Raw genomic sequence first — 21,126 nt, 5'->3', positions numbered from 1 at the left:
TGTACTGACCTGAGGGAGACCTGCTAGGAAGCTGCTGTGCACATTTGGATTATCTGTCCATTCACTCCTAAAGAGGTCTCTATAGAAACCAGCAGCAAATTTCCTAATCTCAGACGAGTCTGAGATATCGAAGCCACTACCCGCACGTAAGCAATGAATGATCTTCCTTTGTCTATTTTCTGCTCCAGCCCAAAGAAAAATTGAGATGGGTCGTCCATCTGTGAAATGTTCATAAACCTCGACCTGACCAGAGCCCCCTGTGCCGACACGCCTAGCAGGTTGGCTAAGGCTGCCTTTTTGTGTTTGAGGGAGTCTAAATGCCCTCCATTTCCCGAGGACTCTGCTAAAGACTGCAGTTCTTCCGCCTCAAACTCCAGATTTCTCAAAGATCGGGTTAAGTCTCGAGTGACATTGCGAGTAAACTGCTGGCATAATTGTTTAATTTGAGTCTTCCCAAAATCCCACCACTGCTGAATGCTGGGAAAGGCAGGCCTGCTCTCTGTGGCTCTCCCAAAAAAACTTAAAAGCAGTTCTAAAAACCTGGTTGTTTAAAAGAGCGGTGTTAAAATGCCAATAGGCGCTCTTTAAAGAAATGTTTTTAATAAAAACAGAACAGGAAAAGTGATCGCTAAAACCCACAGGCTGAATGTGACATCTTTTAAAAATATTTAAATGATGATTAAAACAATAGAGGCGGTCCAGTCTAGCTAATGATAAAAAGTTGTCTTTTGTATTGTCTAGGTGTATTGTCTGTGATAACTGTTAAAAACCCTCCACACGTCACACAGCTGGTGTGTTTGAATGATCTGTGTGATCCTGCTAGAGGAAGCAGGGTGGGGCTCTAAATGATTCCTGTCTAAAAGAGGTGTTTCAGTACAGTTCAAATCACCTCCTAAAAACATCATCATTACAGTCTTTAACAGTATCATTTAAAATGTTTAAAAATGCCATCCTGTCCAACCCTTTGGTTGGTGCATAGACATTTAAAAACACAAGCTTCACTTTTTCAAAAGTTGCTTTTACTTTCATTAAAACACCTGGGATGAGTCAAAAGAAACTGGCAAAAAACTCCCCACCCCTCCACTAAGACTGGACTTGTGACTTAAAACGACCTCCCCATTAAAAGCCTGCCTCCATTCACATTCATTATCAATCAATCAATCAATCAACTTTTATTTGTATAGCGTCAACTCATAACAAGTGTTATCTCGAGACACTTTACAAGAAGCAGGTAAAATACCTTACTCATTGTCTGTTAACATTACAAAAGAGCAGGTAAAAAGACCTTACTCATTGTTATGTTACAAAAAGCAGGTAAAAGACCTTACTTATTGCTATGTTACAAAAATCCGGCCTATCCATAATGAGCACTTTAGCAAAGCAGCAAAAGTTACAGTGGTAAGAAAAAACTGCCTTATTAAAAGGCAGAAATCTTCGGCCGGATCCCCGGCTCATGACGAAACAGTCTTCACAGGCCTAGACTGCGCCGGGCTTGGAAAGGGATAGGGGGAGAGATGGGATAAGATGCAGGAAGAGGGATAGAGAGCAAGGGGGTGGGGGGAGGTAGACCGTCCATCAGCAATCCGGTGGGGAGGGGAGGGGGTGTGGGGGGTTGTTCTGGCAGGCCGCCAACCCACGATCCGGTGGGGAGGGGGTAGTGGTGGGGTGGGGGTTGTTCTGGCAAGCCGTCAACCGACGATCTTGAGGAGCCTAGGAGAGCTCAAGAGCTCCCAGGAAAGTAGGTGGTTAGTGACTGAGATTTATAGATAGATACATGCAGTAATATGATGTACTGTATATGCAGAGAGAGAGAGAGAGAGAGAGAGAGAGAGGAGCTCAAGGTGCCAGTTCCCCCCGGTAGTCTAAGCCTATAGCAGCATAACTAAGAGCTGGTCTACACCAGCACCAGCCCTAACTATAAGATTTATCAAAAAGGAAAGTTTTAAGTCTAATCTTAAAAATACAGACTGTGTCTGCCTCCCGGACCCCGGCTGGAAGGCGGTTCCAGAGGAGAGGAGCCCGATAACTGAAGGCTTTACCCCCCATAGTACACTTGGAGACTGTAGGTACCACCAGCAGACCTGCACTCCGGGACCGCAACGCTCTCAAGGGACAGTACGGCACTAGTAGCTCCTTAAGATAAGATGGTGCCTGGCCATTTAGAGCTTTGTAGGTGAGAAGAAGGATCTTGAATTCTATTCTAGACTGTATAGGGAGCCAGTGCAGAGAAGCCAGGACAGGAGTAATGTGGTCCCATTTCCTGGTTCTGGTCAGTACACGAGCTGCAGCATTCTGGACCCGTTGAAGAGTCTTTAGAGATTTGCCAGAGCACCCTGACAAAAGAGAGTTACAATAATCCAGTCTGGAGGTAACAAATGCATGAACTAGTTTTTCTGCATCACTTTGCGACAGGATATTCCTGATCTTGGATATATTACGAAGGTGAAAGTAGGCTGTTCTTGAAATTTGACTGATGTGAGAGCTAAAAGACATATCTTGATCAAAAATAACTCCTAGATTCCTAACAGTGGTGCTAGATGCCAGGCTGATGTCATTAAGGACAGTCACATCACTAGAAAAAGTCTCTCTGAGGTTCTTAGGGCCTAGCACAATAACTTCAGTCTTGTCTGAGTTAAGTAGCAAAAAATTTCTGGTCATCCAGGTCCTAACGTCCTTAAGGCATGTTTCTAGCTGACATAACTGACTGGTACCATCGGGCTTCATTGATACATAAAGCTGAGTATCATCTGCATAACAATGAAACTGTATGGAGTGTTTCCTCATAATATTTCCCAGAGGAAGCATATATAATGTAAAAAGAATCCAAGCACTGAACCTTGTGGGACTCCATGGCAAACTTTAGTGTGCATAGAGGACTCATCATTAACATGTACAAACTGAGATCGGTCTGATAAGTAGGATTCAAACCAACTTAAAGCAGTCCCTGTAATTCCAAGCAAATGCTCTAGTCTGTACAACAGGATCCGATGGTCAATGGTGTCAAAAGCAGCACTAAGATCTAACAAGACGAGCACAGACAGAAGTCCCCTGTCTGAGGCTAGAAGTAGATCGTTTGTAACTCTAACTAGTGCAGTCTCAGTGCTATGGTGGACTCTAAATCCTGACTGGAACTCTTCAAATAAACTGTTGTCATGGAGAAAGTCACACAGCTGTTTAGCTACCACCTTCTCCAGGATCTTCGAGATAAAAGGAAGGTTGGATATAGGTCTGTAGTTAGCCAGAGTTCCTGAGTCCAGAGTAGGCTTTTTAAGTAGAGGTTTGATTACCGCTACTTTAAATGTCTGTGGTACATAGCCTGCCAGTAAAGACATATTGATCATATCTAATATGGAGTTGCTAACTAAGGGAAAGACTTCCTTAAACAGCTTGGTTGGGATTGGGTCTAAAAGACAGGTTGACGGTTTCGATGCAGAAATAATGGAATATAACTCAGAAAGGTTGATTGGAGAAAAACAGTCGAGACTAATATCTGGTCCTGGAACTGTCTCTGCCGTATCAGACGTATCTGCACCAGGTAAGGGCAGGAGGTTACCAATTTTGTCTCTGATGTCTAGAACTTTGTTGTTGAAAAAGCTAAGGAAATCATTACTGCTGAGGGCTAGAGGAATACAAGGCTCAATGGAGCCATGACTCTCTGTCAGCCTGGCTACAGTGCTGAAAAGGTATCTAGGATTGCCTTTGTTTTCCTCGATTAGAGAGGAGTAGTAGGCAGCTCGGGCGTGACGTAGAGCCTTCATATATCTTCTATGACTATCCTGCCAGAAAAAACGAGATTCTACCGTTTTGGTCGAACGCCATATTCTTTCAAAATTCCGTGATGATTGTTTCAGAGTACGGGTTTCTGAGTTGAACCATGGAGCCACTCTCCGCCGCTTGACAACCTTCTGTTTCAGGGAAGCAATCGAATCCAGAGTAACTCTCAGCGAATCCACTGCACTATCAACAAACTGATCTAGCTGAGAGGGACTAAAGCTATCGTAAGAGTTTCCAACTGGGTTGAAACACGGTACTGAATCAAAAACAGCTGAAATAGCTTCCTTAAATCTAGCCACAGCACTATCCGACAAACTTCTAGAAAGCACACCTCTTCCAGGCAGAGGTAATTCTAGTAGGACAAAATCAAATGTAATAAAAAAATGGTCTGATAGCAGAGGATTTTCTAGGAAAACTGTAAGGTTATGGATTTCAATTCCATAAGCTAAAACAAGATCCAGGGTGTGGTTAAAATGATGAGTAGGTTCGTTTACACCCTGGGTGAAACCAATAGAGTCTAATAGTGACATGAAAGCTGTGCTCAGGCTATCATTTTCAACATCCACATGGATATTGAAGTCACCTACAACAATTATTCTATCACTGCTAAGGACTAAATCTGATAAAAATTCTGCAAACTCAGATAAAAACTCAGAATATGGGCCAGGAGGGCGGTAAGCTACAGCAACTAGAACTGGCTGAAAGGTTCTTGAGACTGGATGTGGAAGACTAAGAACAAGGCTTTCAAAAGAAGAAAAATTCAGCTTTGGTCGAGGGTTAACTAAAAGACTGGAATTAAAAATAGCTGCTACTCCACCACCTCGTCCGGTGTCTCGAGGTATATGAGTATTAAAATGACTGGGAGGAGTGGATTCATTCAAACTAACATATTCATCTCGACACAGCCAGGTTTCAGTCAAAAAAAGTAAATCAATGTGCTGATCTGATATCAGATCATTCACTAAAAGAGACTTGGATGCTAAGGACCTAATGTTCAAAAGTCCGCAGTGAATCCTCCGATCTTGTAGCAAAATCGTATTCGTAGTTTTGATTCTAATCAGATTCTGATGATTCACGCCGTTTGGATGACTTATAAAAACGGGTCTGGGCCGGGGGACAGACACAGTACCTATAGTATAACTACAGTTCGATTCAGAATTACAGCTATAGTGACTGGGAGACAGATCTAAGGGAGGCGCAGAGAAGTGTGTAAGACTGCAGCTCTGCCTCCTGGTCTGAACTCTGAGTTGTTGTCAAGGTTTTGGACTAATAACCTCTGCTATGTTTCTAGATAATAGAGCTGCACCGTCCAAAGTGGGATGGATGCCGTCTCTAGCTAGCAGACCAGGTTTTCCCCAAAAAGACTGCCAGTTATCTATGAAGCCCACATCGTGTGCTGGACACCACCTCGACAGCCAGCGGTTGAGTGATGACATGCGGCTATACATGTCATCACTGGTCTGATTTGGGAGGGGTCCAGAGAACACTACGGAGTCCGACATCGTCTTAGCAAAAGTACACACCGACTCCACATTAACCTTAGTGACTTCCGACTGGCGTAGTCGGGAGTCATTTGTGCCGACATGAATTACGATTGTATCAAATCTACCTTTAGTCTTTGTCAGCAACTTTAAATGAGATGCGATGTCGCCCGCTCTGGCCCCGGGTATACACCTAACTATGCCCGCTGACTTCGCTATCTTCACGTTTCGGACTATGGAGTCTCCAATAATCAGAGTTTTATTCTCAGCGGGTGTGTCGCTGAGTGGGGAAAATTTGTTTGAAACGTGAAGTGGTTGGTGGGGAACCGTGTGCTTCGATTTTCGACTATGCTTCCCTCGGACAGTAACCCAGCCACTGCCTCCCGGCTGCTCGGGAGTTACCGGGGGGGAAGCCAAGCTATGTCGGCCCGCACCGGCTACAGGTGGCTGGCTAACTACTGCTGCATACGATGACTCCGACTCAATGGTGCGGAGCCGTCTCTCTAACTCAGACACCCTCGCCTCCGAAGCTAAAAATAAACTACATTTCTTACAAGTATCATTATCACTAAAGGAGGACGAGGAATAACTTAACATCTGACACGTAGAGCAAGAGAGAGCAGGAGAGGGAGAGACAGAAAAAGAAGCCATTGTAAAGCTAACTGCTAGGCTAAGCTAAGAGTAGGTACACAGTAACACAGTGCAGAGGAGAACAGAACAAGCAATTATGCAATACGCTCACCGTAGTACGCTGCTCTGCTCAGGTGCTGCTCGCTGCTCTGCTCAGGTGCTGCTCGCTGCTCCGCTCAGGTGCTGCTCGCTGAGCGAGCTGTGGGTCTCCTGTGCTGTGGGTCTCCTGTAACAACAAAACATCTATCCTCTTTATCTCCATGAGTTTAAAAAGAGCAGCCCTTTTAAAATCAGCCCTGGCTCTGTTCAGGTTTAAACTGCTGAGATTAAAATCACACATGGATAAAAAAGAGAGTGTGCTAAAACAGGTCAGAATAAAAGTGGAGCAGATTTTAAAACTCATCATCATTGGGGATGATTTGGGCTCTCACTCTGACAATATGTTTTCTCAGTCTCTATATTTCTTGATCAGACAACTAGTCTTCTGAGTTGCCTGTCTTTCTGGTGAGGGATTTAGCGGATTTTAAAAACATTTTTAAATCTGAGAAGTGATCCTCGTCTGTGACGAGTCTCTGTCCTTTGGTTTGCTCTAAAAAACCTTTTTTATCTAAACAGGAGAAAACGAGACTCCTCCTGTGAGAGGAGGACATGACTTTTTTTTTTAAAGATTTATTTTTGGGCTTTTTGGGCCTTTTTTAATGGAGAGATAGGACATTGGATAGAGTTGGAAATCAGGGAGAGAGAGTGGGGAATGACATGCGGGAAGGAAGCCACAGGTGGGATGTGAACCCAGGCCGCCCGCTTGAGACGACAGCCTCCATACATGGGGTGCGCGTACTAACCACTGTGCCACCATCGCCCCGAGGAGGACATCACTGTCCCCCTCCTGGCTGCTTTTAACTCCTCTCAGGGTTTTACATTTAGAGATGGAATTGCTAGAGCTTTTGTTTTTTCTTTTATGTGGTATTTTCAAATCATCATCATCGCTCAACATGTCTTCATCTAAAATCTCACACACAGACTCATCTGCTTTCATCGTTTCCACACAATTTTCACTCTCGTTTTTATCATTTGCTGCTTCTGCAGTCTCACTCTCAATCACTGTCTGAGCACTACACTCTATCACCTCATCTGAGGAGGAGACTTCCCTCGGGACTCTCACCTCTAGGAGTGGAGTCTCTGGTAACTCAGACACCTGAGCGCGATCTGCAGCCGGCAGAGCCCCGCCAGCATCAGCCTCGGACCGGGCAGGCTGTGACGGTTCCCCACCACACAAAAAGAAAAAGACAGGTTCAGATCACCTGTAGAATCTTTTAAGACCATGTGCACCTGTCTACGGTGACACACAACATGTTTCAACTTTGGTGACTTACATCCGAGTGACACCATTTTAATTTGTGAAACAATCTGCCTGTACCGGGATAACTCCTTCATGAGCATCTCATTTTTAATGAAAGGGGATGCATTAGAAATAACTATTTTAGTGGACGGGTTAACGCGAGGGGGAGAACAGAAGTAAATGTATCATGGATAACGACACCTTTCTCTACCACCTCACCGACTTTCGCCGTGGTATCCAAAAACATTACAATGGCCCCGTTCATTCTGGAGGCCGATTTCACAGCCTCACAGCCCACCACTTTCCCCACAGCCAGCCCGGCTTCCTCCACACTGCACCGAGGGCACCAACTTGATGCCATGTCGGCGAGACAGCCGTTCAAACTCAACTGTAGCCTCAGCTTCTGGAATGGTGTCCAAATTAGCACACACGCCACACACGCCACAAACCCTCACACTTAACCGACACACTTCTAACTTAAACTATTCTAACAAACAACAAACCAACAAAAAACATTAACAAACAAAATTAAGCTTAAGTAAAGTTAAACTCACTCACGCTTCCAGACAAAACGCTTTCATCTCCACACTCACTCCGCCATCTCAGAGAGAGAGAGAGAGAGAGAGGGAGAGAGAGAGAGAGAGAGAAAGAGAGAGAGGAGAGAGAGAGAGAGAGGGAGCGAGAGAGAGAGAGGCGAGACAGGAGAGAGAGGGAGAGAGCGAGGAGAGAGAGAGAGAAAGAGAGAGAGAGGAGAGAGAGAGAGGGAGAGAGAGGGAGAGAGCGAGGAGAGAGAGAGAAAGAGAGAGAGAGAGAGGGAGAGGGAGCGAGAGAGAGAGAGGCGAGACAGGAGAGAGAGGGAGAGAGCGAGGAGAGAGAGAGAGAAAGAGAGAGAGAGGAGAGAGAGAGAGCGAGAGATAGCGAGAGAGAGTACTCTGAAGACAACTTCAAGTCTTTTTAAAGACAGAAGTCTGAAAAAGAAAGCTAGCTAACCGTTTGGATCTGCTCTGCCTCAGTGGACAACTGAACTAAGCTGACCAACTGACAATCTGGAGACTGAAAAAGTAAGGAATGGTAAGCCATCCATCCTGTTTTCAGCAGAGACCCTCTCTGGAGACCCTCTCTGTAAAAAGAAGGACATTTACCTATCTTAAAGAAAATAACTTAAAACTGAAGTTAAAACCCAAAATAAAGAGCTAGCTAACAAGGAGCTGACAGTTGTTTTCATTGGTTACCATGGAGACAACGGAATGCAGAGACATTGAATATCCGTCTCAGTGTAAAAGTGTACAAGAAGAATTATAAAGAAAAGACCCTACAAGACAACCCAGAGTGCCTGTACGCAGATTACACTTCCCTCAACGGCAAAACAATAATGAACAACCTGATCTTCCACATCAAGCACACAGAGCTGTGGAGAAATGTTGTCTGTAACAACTGCCAGCACACCTTCAAAGAGGGAATTGGCCGTGGTGGCAGAGTGACCATCTGTCAGGATGAAGGACTGGATACAAAGAACCCCATACTGACCCTCACCTACTACAAAACTAAAGGTATGGTGCTGATCCAGGGAACCCCCAATAATCTGAACATATTTAAGAATATGTTTCATAAGTTGAAAACAGAAGTGAAAACCAGATCCAGTTCAACAACAGAGACAGAGACCATAGACCCAGCAGACACAGAAGAGTCAGAACAAGAGGAAGAGAAAGATCCACCAACAAACAAAGACCCTCACTGCACTCAGCCCTCAACCCTGACGGAAAACTAAGAGTCAGCCTTTCTTCACTGGAGCTGGACTTCACAGAGTTCAGAGAGCAGATCCAGACCAGACTCCCACGACTCGATAACATCCAACAACTGAGAGAAGAGCTCCAGAAGATGAAAAGGGAACATCAAAAGAACATCGACGACCTGAGAGTGACCACATACACCCTCCAAGAGGAGAACACCAGTCTGCGTGCCCAGATGACCAAGATGAAGGAGGACACAGAGAGCAGAGAGAGGAGCCTCAGAAGACAGCTGGAGCACATGAAGAGCCAGATACAGGACAAGAACCCCTATACTCCTCTCCAACATCCCTCATCCCTTATCCCGACTGTAGACTCACAAACACAGCTCTCTCCCCCCACCCCAAGACTACAGACACGAGATCTCAACCCCAGCCCTGCCCCTGACCCCTCAGCCATCCTCTCAGACACAGACCCCATCCTTGCTGCCCAGGCTGACCCCTCCTCTACACCTTCACTCACAGTACCAGCCAAGCCAGAGCCACATGTGGTACTACTGATGGACTCCAATGGGAAATATGTTGAGCCCAGACGCCTCTTTCCCGGCCAACATGTTGTGTCCAGACGCTGCAGGAACACAGGACATGCGTTAGAGCTTCTAAAACGAGACTCTCTTGGCTGTCCCTAGATCATCATTATCCACACAGGGACAAACGACCTACACTCCCTGCGCAGAGACACCACCCAGGCAGTCACTAAGGTAGCAGAGAGAGCCTCATGGCTGTTTCCAGAATCACGGGTTGTGATCTCCACCCTCCTGCCTCGTACAGACACTCCACCTCATGTTATACATGACATTAACATGGACACCCAGAACTGCTCCACCCTCCCCAACGTCCACCTGGCTCACCACACCACCATTGGCACCTGGCATCTGACTATAAGATTTATCAAAAAGGAAAGTTTTAACTCTATTCTTAAAAATACAGACTGTGTCTGCCTCCCGGACCCCGGCTGGAAGATGATTCCAGAGGAGAGGAGCCTGATAACTGAAGGCTTTACCTCCCATAGTACATTTAGAGACTGTAGGTACCACTAGCAGGCCTGCATTCTGGGACCGTAATGTTCTTGAAGGGTAGTACGGCACTAGTAGTTCCTTAAGATAAGATGGTGCCTGGCCACTTAGAGCTTCGTAAGTGAGAAGAAGGATCTTGAATTATATTCTAGACTGTATAGGGAGCCAGTGCAGAGAAGTCAACACAGGAGTAATGTGGTCCCTTTTCCTAGTTCTAGTCAGTACACGAGCTGCAGCGTTCTGGACTAGTTGAAGAGTCTTTAGAGACTTACCAGAGCACCCTGACAAAAGAGAATTACAATAATCCAATCTGGAGGTAACAAATGCATGAACTAGTTTTTCTGCATCATTTTGCGACAGGATATTCCTGATCTTGGATATATTACAAAGGTGAAAATAGGCTGTTCTTTAAATTTGCCTGATGTGAGAGTTAAAGGACATATCTTGATCAAATAGAACTCCTAGATTCCTAACAGTGGTGCTAGATGCCAGGCTGATGTTATTAAGGACAGTCATATCATTAGAAAAAGTCTCTCTGAGGTTTTTAGGGCCTAGCACAATAACTTCAGTCTTGTCTGAGTTAAGTAGCAAAACATTTCTGGTCATCCAGGTCCTAATGTCCTTAAGGCACGTTTCTAGTTTACATAACTAACTGGTGCCATCAGGCTTCATTGATACATAAAGCTGAGTATCATTTGCATAACAATGAAACTGTATGGAGTGTTTCCTCATAATATTTCCCAGAGGAAGCATATATAATGTAAAGAGAATTGGTCCAAGCACTGAACCTTGTGGCACTCAATGGCTAACTTTGGTGTGGATAGAGGACTTATCATTAACATGTACAAACTGAGATCGGTCTGACAAGTAGGATTCAAACCAACTTAAAGCAGTCCCTGTAATTCCAAGCAATTGTTCTAGTCTGTGTAATAGGATTTAATGGTCAATAGTGTCAAAAGCAGCACTAAGATCTAACAAGACGAGCACAGAGAGAAGTCCCCTGTCTGAAGCTAGACGTAGATCGTTTGTAACTTTAACTAGTGCAGTCTCAGTGCTATGGTGGACTCTAAATCCTGACTGAAACTCCTCAAATAAACTGTTGTCATGGAGAAAGTCACACAGCTGATTAGCTATCACTTTCTCCAGGATCTTTGAGATAAAAAGAAGGTTGGATATAGGCCTATAGTTAGCTAGAGTTCCTGAATCTAGAGTAGGTTTTTTGAGTAGAGGTTTGATTACAGCTACTTTAAATGACTGTGGTACATAGCCTGCCAGTAAAGACATATTGATCATATCTAATATAGAGTTGCTAACTAAGGGAAATACTTCCTTAAACAGCTTGGTTGGGATTAGGTCTTACATACAAGGCTCAATGGAGCTATGACTCTCTGTCAACCTGGCCACAGTGCTGAAAAGGTATCTAGGATTGCTTTTGTTTTCCTCGATTAGAGAGGAGTAGTAGGCAGTTCGAGCGTGACGTAGAGCCTTCATATATTTATTATGACTATCCTGCCAGAATAAACGAGATTCCACCGTTTTGGTAGAGCGCCATATTCTTTCAAAATTTCGCAACGTTTGTTTTAGAGTACGGGTTTCTGAGTTGAACCATGGAGCTAGTCTCTGCCGTTTGATAACCTTCTGTTTCAGGGGAGCAATCGAATCAAGAGTAACTCTCAGCGAATCCACTGCACTATCAACAAACTTATCCACCTGAGAGGGACTAAAGCTATCATAAGAGTTTCCAACTGGGTTGAAACACGATACTGAATCAAAAGCAGCTGAAATAGCTTCCTTAAATTTAGCTACAGTACTGTCAGATAAACTTCTAGAGAGCACATTTTAGCAGAGATAATTCTGGTAAGACAAAGTCAAAAGTAATAAGGAAATGGTCTGATAGAAGAGGATTTTCTAGGATAACTGTAAGGTTTTGGATTTCAATGCCATAAGCTAAAACAAGATCCAGGGTGTGGTTAAAACGATGAGTAGGTTCGTTTACACCCTAAGTGAAACCAATAGAGTCTAATAATGACATGAAAGCTGTGCTAAGGCTATCATTATCAACATCCACATGGATATTGAAGTCACCTACATCAATTATTCTATCACTGCTAAGGACTAAATTCAGATAGAAACTCAGAATATGGGCCAGGAGGGCGGTAAACTACAACAACTAGAACTGGCTGAAAGGTTCTTGAGACTGGATGTGAAAGACTAAGAACAAGGCTTTCAAAAGAAGAAAAATTCAGCTTTGGTCGAGGGTTAACTAGAAGACTAGAATTAAAAATAGCTGCTACTCCACCACCTCGTCCAGTGTCTCAAGGTTTATGAGTACTAAAATGACTGAGAGGAGTGGATTCATTTAAACTAACATATTCATCTCGACACAGCCAGGTTTCAGTCAAACAAAGTAAATCAATATGCTGATCTGATATCAGATCATTCACTAAAAGAGATTTGGATGCTAAGGACCTAATGTTCAAAAGTCTGCAGTGAATTTTCTGATTTTTTTTGCAAAATCGTATTCGTAGTTTTAATTCTAATGAGATTTTGACGGAACTCAAGTAAAATCAAGAAAAGACAAGCCTTGTGTTTTTATTGGTTGAGTGTTATCTGGCTGTCAAATCCTGTACATTGGAACGTGCAGAAAGGGCAGTACAGTAAAAAGACAATAGTACAGCGGGCTTAAGCATTAGAAAACAATACTCAGCAAACATGAGTCTACGCTCTAGACGGAATTACAGTAAGGATTACACCACTGTGCTACAAAATGAAGCTAGCGGACAGCAACAAACATTAAATCAGCCAAAGCTCCATCAAGCATTTGATGCAAAGTCACAGTTATCTAGAGCAACAACAAGAACCTCTCAGCGTTCATCATCAACAGTCTCTTCAGCTACGAAACCCTAACCCTAACATGATGAAACAGAGAGCAGACCTGGAAGCAAGCCTGCTGAAGCAGAAGGCTGATTTTGATGCAAGCCTCCATCTTCTTCAGTGTCAACAAGCTGCTGCTGCAGCTGAAGCTGAAGCTACAGTTTATGATGAAGTCGAAGTTGAAAGTGGGGAGCTTAGCAAGGAACCTTGTGTTGAATTAGAGCCCCTCAGTGCAGTTCAACGAACCAGTGAGTACATTCAACAGCAATGTGAATGGTTTTCTCCAAAACTGCCTCCCATACATGAATCACTGGAGTCACAAGAAAAAATAATTGATAAATTGGAAATATCAGATGCTAAACCAGCCACTTACAATGATATCCAAAACACGCAACAAGTTCATGAAGACATAAAAATAGAGCCAACAACATACTCTGCAAGATGTCCAACATACTCTCATAGTATTCAAAAACACATCCCTAAGCCTGAAATAGGAAACCTAAATGAACAGCAAGGTGCACAAGACTTCGCAAGATATCTTCTCCGGAGGGAAATGGTGTCTACAGGTCTTCTGAAATTCGACGACAAACCTGAAAACTATTGGTCGTGGAAGGCTTCCTTTCAGAGTGCAACTAGAGACTTGAATCTTTCAGCCAGAGAAGAGCTGGACCTGATGACAAAGTGGCTTGGAGCTGAATCATCAGAACATGCAAAGAGAATTTGTGCTGTGCATGTCCTTAACCCTGCAGCTGGTGTTAACATGGCTTGGCAACGTCTCGAAGAGTGTTATGGTACACCAGAGGTCATTGAAGAAGCACTGCTTAAAAAGCTTGAACTCTTCCCGAGGCTGACCAATAAAGATAATGTTAAGCTAAGAGAACTAGGTGACATTTTGCTGGAGCTGGAATGTGCTAAAGAAGATGGTACTCTACCTGGCCTCTCATATTTGGATACAGCTCGCGGAATAAAACAAATTGTAGAAAAACTTCCACATTATCTCCAAGAAAAATGGGTAAGCTTTGGAAGCAAATACAAGGAGGATCATCTTTTCCTCCCTTTTGTGTGTTTTCTAAGTTCATTCGTCAACAGGCTAAGATAAAAAATGATCCTAGCTTTACTTTATCCACCACCAGCAGTTATGTCTCTCCGAGAACAGAAAGGCCAGAGAAGTTCAACAGTAAAGCTTCTGTGACTGTACACAAAACAGACATCCCTGCAGAATCATCAGGCATCCAGTCCAGTCCTGGTCTGAAGAAATTGGATGATCCAGAACGTCAGTGTCCAATCCATCCTCATCCACTAAAAAAATGTAAACCCTTCAGAGAAAAATCCCTGGAAGACCGCAAAGCATATCTCAGAGATATACATCTCTGATTGAGATGTTGTGGATCTACACAACACATGGCGAAAGACTGCAAGGCGACTGTAAAGTGTTTTGAGTGCAATAGTGACAGACATATTGCCGCCCTGCATCCAGGTCCCCCTCCTGTAACGACACAGACTGTAGCTGCTGACAAAGATGACAGCGGGGAGAAAGATGACAGTGGGGAGAAAGATGACAGCGGGGAGAAAGGTGGCACTTCATCTCCTTCTGTTACATCAAAGTTCACTGACATTTGTGGAAATGCAGACAGCCCGCGCTCATGGTCCAAAATCTGCTTGGTGAAAGCATATCCTGCAGGTAAAAAAGAGAAGGCAATTAAGATGTATGCTGTGTTAGATGAACAAAGTAATAAATCTCTTGCTAAGACAGAATTCTTCAACATCTTTGAAGTCAAAGCCAACCCTGCTCCATACACCCTGAAAACCTGTTCTGGGGAATCAGAAACTTCAGGTAAAGAGCTGCTGACTTTATTATTGAGTCTATGGATGGTAAGCTACAAATACCATTACCCACCCTAATTGAGTGTGACATGGTACCTGACGACAGGACCGAAATTCCATCGCCAGAGATTGCAAAACATCACCCACACTTACAGTCAGTTGCTAACAAGATTCAACCTGTAGACAAAGATGCTCCGATCCTCCTGCTCTTAGGAAGAGACATCCTTCGGGTGCATAAGGTTCGAGAGCAGATCAACGGGCCCCATAATGCGCCCTACGCACAGCGACTGGACTTAGGATGGGTCATTGTTGGAGAAGTGTGCTTGGGGACAGTTCACAAACCATCAGAGGTCAAAGTCTTAAAGGTAAACAGACATGCGAAAAACAAAACACACTCAAGAAGCTAAATCCAGTTGTGGATCAAGATGGTCTACTTCATGTTGGAGGTCATCTTTCTTCTGCTGATCTTTCAAATGAAGAAAAGCACCCACTAATTATTCCACACACTCATCACATCACCACACTACCTGTGAGACACTTTCATGAACAAGTAGCTCATCAAGGAAGACACATTACAGAGGGAGCTATCCGAGCAGCTGGATACTGGATAGTTGGGAGTAAACGTCTGGTGTCTTCTGTAATCCACAAGTGTTATCTGCCGCAAACTCTGAGGGAGGCTCAAGGACCAAAAGATGGCAGATCTGCCTACTGACAGGCTTACTCCAGAACCTCCATTCACCAGTGTTGGTCTTGATGTTTTTGGGCCATGGTTTATCATGACACGTCGCACCAGAGGAGGAAGTGCTGACAGCAAGCGCTGGGCAGTGCTCTTCACATGCTTGTCAACCAGAGCAGTTCATATTGAACTGATTGAAACTATGTCCACAGACAGTTTCATCAATGCCCTAAGGAGGTTTTTCTCTGTATGTGGTCCAGCAAAACTTCTCAGGTCAGACGGAGGGACTAACTTTGTTGGAGCTTGTAAGGAGTTGGACATAAACACAGATAACTCCGCAGTCAAGACCTACCTCCATGGCAAAGGATGCTCCTGGGTGTTTAATCCACCTCATGCTTCTCACATGGGTGGCTCCTGGGAGCGGCTCATCGGAGTTTCCAGACACATACTGGATGCAATGTTGCTTAAGACAGGGCCAACACTTCTCACTCATAAAGTACTGAGCACATTCATGGCAGAGGTAATGGCGATTATAAATGCAAGACCCCTTGTGTCTATATCAACTGACCCAGATATGCCTGAAGTACTCACCCTGGCAATGCTCCTTACTCAGAAGGTGAGCACTATTTCAGCCCCCTCTGGAAACTTTGGAGTACCTCAGTTGTACAAAAAGCAGTGGAAGCATGTCTAGAGTCTTGCCGACACCTTCTGGAAAAGATGGAAAGGGGAGTATCTGTCTACTCTTCAGAATCGCAGAAAATGGACAAAAGACAAACCAAATGTCAAGGAAGGAGACATTGTCTTGCTAAAAGACAGCCAGGCCCACAGAAATTAATGGCCCATGGGACTGGTGATTAAGGCTTTGCCAAGCAGTGACAAGAAGGTGCGCAAGGTGGAAGTGCGCATTGTGCGGGATGGGACGGCAAAGGTGTTTTTAAGGCCAGTCTTAGAAATTGTGAATCTTCTTTCAGAGCCTTAGAGAAAGGACTCTTGTTTCGAACTGAAGACATTCCCTTTTGAGTCTTGTTGTATTTGTAGTGATATAATGTTGTTATATCAAGCGGGGAGTGTGCTGCCTTTATTTTGAAGTCAGTAATTTGAATTAAGTTAAAAATGTTAAAATAAGTGGTCATAAAAAATTAGATTTAAAAGATTAAAAACATTTCATTTTTACATGGTATATACTGCCATCTATTGGTCATTGTGGGTAGTTTGTTCATTAAGTCACATGCTGCAGTGAAGCAGTCAGAAGGACAGAGAGAGACAGAGGATGCATGATGCTGCTGAATGGTTTTTCTGCTACGTTTCTGCCTTGGAGACCATTTGTCTGTAAGTTTTATGTTCAGTTCATTATAAAAATGTCGAGATATTAACACAAAATTCAAGTCAGAAACTTTTACTTGTTTTTGTCTTACATGTGCTCTTAGCTAATGCTAAATGTAGTAGCTAACTGTTTTCCTCATGGTTATGATAGCATGTAGCTTTGGGTTGAATTAGCATTTTTATGCATTTCTGTACTTGCTTGAATTTAGATAGCAATGCTTATACTTTGTAAATGTATACTTGTTATCTGACAAAACAAAACAAAACAAAACGAAAGGAACTCAAGTAAGATCAAGAAAAGACAAGCCTTGTGTTTTCATTGGAGGACTTTTGTTTGAGTGTTATCTGGCTGTCAAATCCTGTACATTGGAACGTGCAGAAAGGGCAGTACACATTTATTTTGTGAGTGCAACGAGTTGGAGAGGTTTCACCAGAAATTTAAGGCATTATTAGAGAATGAATGGGAAATTGTAACAAGCACAGAAAGGGAGTGGTGGGAGTTGTTTGTGTTGGGAGTTGGGGGGAAAGTGAGGGTAGGTAGTGCATATTTATTAAACTTTATGTTGAGTCATGCCGGGTACGCAGTGTGGAGTAGGAGGAACCTGGTACATTTTGAAAATAGGAAGGTTGATGTATGGTCCATTTTCAGGTCGGTAGTGTATAGGACGTTTTTTCTGGGCCAGAAATTCCTGAAGAATGAGGAGTTTCAGGAGTGGTTTGTGTTAGGGCACAAGATCTGTGAGTTGGGTAAGAGGGGGGAGGTACAGGTGAAGATGGATTATGGATAGGGATGGAAGGAGTGGGTTTGGAGGGGGAGTGGACAACAAGATTGGGGTGTAGGGATTATTTCTGGACACTAGGTGGTGCCAAAACCAAGGGGAAGAACAGGGTTGAGTGGAAAGGGACAGTATAAATGCATTGCGAAGGAGGAATTGAATGTGATGTCGTACAACTTAAGTATTGTATGAGTATTATAGTTGTCTGTTTTTTTGTGAAATGGTGAAGTATGTAGGAGGGATGGGAGATGGGAAGACAAAAGGACAAAGTATGATAGTAGTGGGATTGATAGGTGCCTGTATATTGTAATGTGGTGGGAGGTGGTGGAGTGACTGCTGGTCCCACTAGAGGGAGACAGCAGTCAGGAAAGTGTGAGGGAGGGTGACACCAGGGGTAGGGTGACTCTGATGAGGGATGGGGGAGGGAGAAGATACAGAAGGAGAATGGTGGGTTTTTGTGTTTGGTTCACTTGGGAATGTATTTATTGTGTGAATTTCTTGATTTGGGGGAAGGTATGATTTAATTATGACTGGTGTTTTGATTTTGTTTGTTTGAATTTATTGTGTATTTAAAAAGGAAAAAAAATGAGTGTATAAGTCAGTTATGATAGTTGTGGGGATTTTTGTTTGTTTGATTTATTGTTTGTTGTTTATTTGGAAAAGAATGTAAAACATGAAGGAAACTGAAATGGAAAATGTAATTTGTGTTTTTGATGATAATTAAAAAAATTATTTAAAAATGTCCGATGTCGGAAGCTAAGCAGGGTCGGGCCTGGTTAAGAAGATTAAGAAGATTAACCTTTATTGATCCCTGCAAGGGGAAATTTCAGTTTTTACACTCTGTAGTCATGCAACACACACATGCACACAAACAGGATCCTATGGACATGCACTAAGGGAGAGATGTCAGAGTGACGGGGCTGCCCACAGCGGGCGCTCCTGAGCTGATGGTGGGGAGGGGGTTTGGTGCCTTGCTCAGGGGCACCTTGGCAGTGCTCAGGAAGAGATCTGGCACCTCTCCAGCTACCAGACCAACTTCCATATTTGGTCCGCACCGGAGCTCGAGCCGGCAACCCTCCGGTTCCCAACCCAGGTCCCTACAGACTGAGCTACTGCCGCCCCAAGTACTATTAGTACTTGGATGGGAGACCGCCTGGGAATACCAGGTGCTGTAAGCTTTTTCATTTTTTTCACCTCACCTACAGGATATTCATGACTATGTTTGACAAAATGAATAGGGTGATGAAGACAAATTACATTGTGTGAGACATGGTTTTTTTTATCATATGGTGATAGAGACATATTCACATGTCCAAAAAGTCAGCCAGAATCAATAATGTGGGGGATTATGGCCGAGGACATCAGATCTTTAAGGGTCAGCAGATCGACTGTCCAGTTTTATAAATACCTTGGCGTCTTCCTGGACAGTAAATTGAACTGGAAAAAGAATACTGATGCTGTTTTCAAGAAGGTACAGTCAAGACTTTTCTTCTTAAGGAAGCTGAGATCCTTTGAAATTAGCAAGAGTCTTCTGTCTTATGTCTTATGTTTTTTTTTATCAGGGAATCTTGGCTAGTGTCCTCTTTTATGCTGTGCTGTGTTGGGGTGGCAGCATCTGTGTTGATGATAAAAACAGGATCAATAAAGTGATTGGCATTACCCCAGACTCACTTGAGAATGAGGACCAAACTTAAAACTGTTTTGATCTTTGAAGGCAATCCTTTACAGTGTTTTTAACGGACTCCGAAGCTCCTTCAGTGAGCGACTAGTGATGCCACAATGTTCCACTGAACGCCTCGGGAGCTCCTTTGTTCCTGCAGCAGTCTGATATTTTAATGAACATTTTTAGTTGTGTTTCTGACTCATGGCTGCACATGATCATTCAAATGGTTTCAGTGGTGTTTGTTATTTATTTACTTGTTGTGTACTGTGATGTACTGTCAATATTATTTGTTGTGTTTATGAACTGACCAGGTGACAAATGAGTTTCCGCGCTGGGGATCAATAAAGTTTTCTAATCTAATCAAATCATTTTTATTTCCAAGCATATGCATATGGACTTTATCTTAATATTGTTGTATATATTCACACTTCTGTTTTATATATATTTTGCATAATTATGATGTATCACTATTAATCTATATTGTAAAATCATGGCTCTAAAAATATTTTTTTCATGTGCAAAGTATTCCTAGTATTGCCTGTGACACCAACATGCTGCACACTGTTTATCATAACATTAAGCAATTATCTGTGTTAAAACTGTTCTCTTCCATAAAGCAAGAATGCAGTGTATATTCTTAGATTTATATATTTTTTTAATCTTATTTCATTGTTTTTTCAGTAGTTTGTCCATCATCATCTCTTCATTATCCCTGCCCATGACATGGAGCTGCTGAAATTAGGTAATTTCCCCGAATGCGGGATCAAAAAAGTATATCTCGTCCTATCGAACAAATCTTCACGAAATTACAAGGGCTCTCTTTATTTTAATATTATTATGGTTTATTTTTTATATTTGAATTCCTTGTTTATTGAAACAAGTCTGACTATAATCAAAAAAGCAAATATGTTAGAAAGTGCACTTTTACATTTAGAAGTTAGTAGCCTCCTGTATTTTGAAAATCTCCCAGAAGCGAGTACGGAAGTTGCATAATAAAGTTCCGCTCCTGATTGGACGATACAACATACGCTAGCTTTGTCCAATAACGTGTCAGCTAGGCGGAGCTGTAAGAATATATAAGCAGAGAGTCGACGGTAATAAAATAATTCACATTTCTTCTCTTTACAGAAGATAAATTAATCTTGAACATGTCTGGAAGAGGAAAGACCTTCAGTTCCCTGTCGGCCGGGTCCACAGGCTGCTGAGGAAGGGGAACTACGCTCAGCGTGTCGGCGCCGGAGCTCCTGTCTACCTGGTGGCGGTGCTTGAGTACCTGACGGCTGAGATCCTGGAGCTGGCTGGAAACGCAGCCCGTGATAACAAGAAGACCAGGATCATCCCCCGTCACCTGCAGCTGGCTGTCCGCAACGACGAGGAGCTCAACAAGCTCATGACTAACGTCACCATCGCTCAGGGCGGTGTGCTGCCCAACATCCAGGCTGTCCTGCTGCCGAAGAAGGCCGAGAAAGCTGCCAAGGCCAAATAAGTCGTCATTCAACGCAACACCACAAAGGCTCTTTTAAGAGCCACACACACATCCTACGGAGTTTCTTCCTCCTAATGTAGAAATCTAATACAGTCAGTGACGAACTAAAATGTCTGTAAACTAGAGTATTCACATACTTTTAGTTTCGAAACTAACAACACATCCTTTTGATCAGAGAAGAAATCGGAGATTAAGTAGATGCACTTTATGGACTCCATACTGGGAAATTCTGGTGTCAGTAGGTGGTTTTAATAAGTTTGAATGTTAAAAGAAGTGAACACAGTTACACTGTCCTGATGTTAACAAATACGTAGGCTACTATCAACAGATAAATAGATGTAATAAAACTGATCAAGTCGTTTTAATAACGCATTTATTTATTTTAAAGTAAGTTTAATTTCATGCCAGAATCACTGATCATCCATATCACGTCCTTGTGCCAAAATCATTTTTACTTACAATTTGATCTATCTTTTTT

The 21,126-nt window shown here is 43.2% G+C and overlaps 1 protein-coding gene and 1 pseudogene across 1 annotated transcript; both read left to right on the top strand.

Annotated features, from left to right (window-relative positions):
- Positions 1-15,118: 15,118 nt before the first annotated feature.
- On the top strand, positions 15,119-16,915 carry LOC132973614 (uncharacterized; annotated as a pseudogene).
- Positions 16,242-21,119, top strand: LOC132973502 (histone H2A, sperm-like). Its single transcript, XM_061036991.1, has 2 exons — positions 16,242-16,328; positions 20,322-21,119. Exons 1-2 carry the CDS (start codon positions 16,242-16,244, stop codon positions 20,646-20,648), a joined length of 414 nt encoding a protein of 137 aa, XP_060892974.1. The 3' UTR covers positions 20,649-21,119.
- The last annotated feature ends 7 nt before the right edge of the window (positions 21,120-21,126 follow it).

The sequence above is a fragment of the Labrus mixtus genome, chromosome 4, assembly GCF_963584025.1.
Source record: "Labrus mixtus chromosome 4, fLabMix1.1, whole genome shotgun sequence".
In the NCBI taxonomy this organism is placed as follows: Eukaryota; Metazoa; Chordata; class Actinopteri; order Labriformes; family Labridae; genus Labrus; species Labrus mixtus.
This window is presented reverse-complemented; position numbering and strand designations above follow the sequence as displayed.

What these genes read in the sequence shown, in the direction of transcription:
- LOC132973502 (XM_061036991.1), top strand. Translation starts at nt 16,242, where the DNA reads ATGGGACTGGTGATTAAGGCTTTGCCAAGCAGTGACAAGAAGGTGCGC. An exon ending in TGCGGGATGGGACGGCAAAG is followed by an intron (nt 16,329 to 20,321) that starts GTGTTTTTAAGG and finishes CATGTCTGGAAG; the next exon opens with AGGAAAGACCTTCAGTTCCC.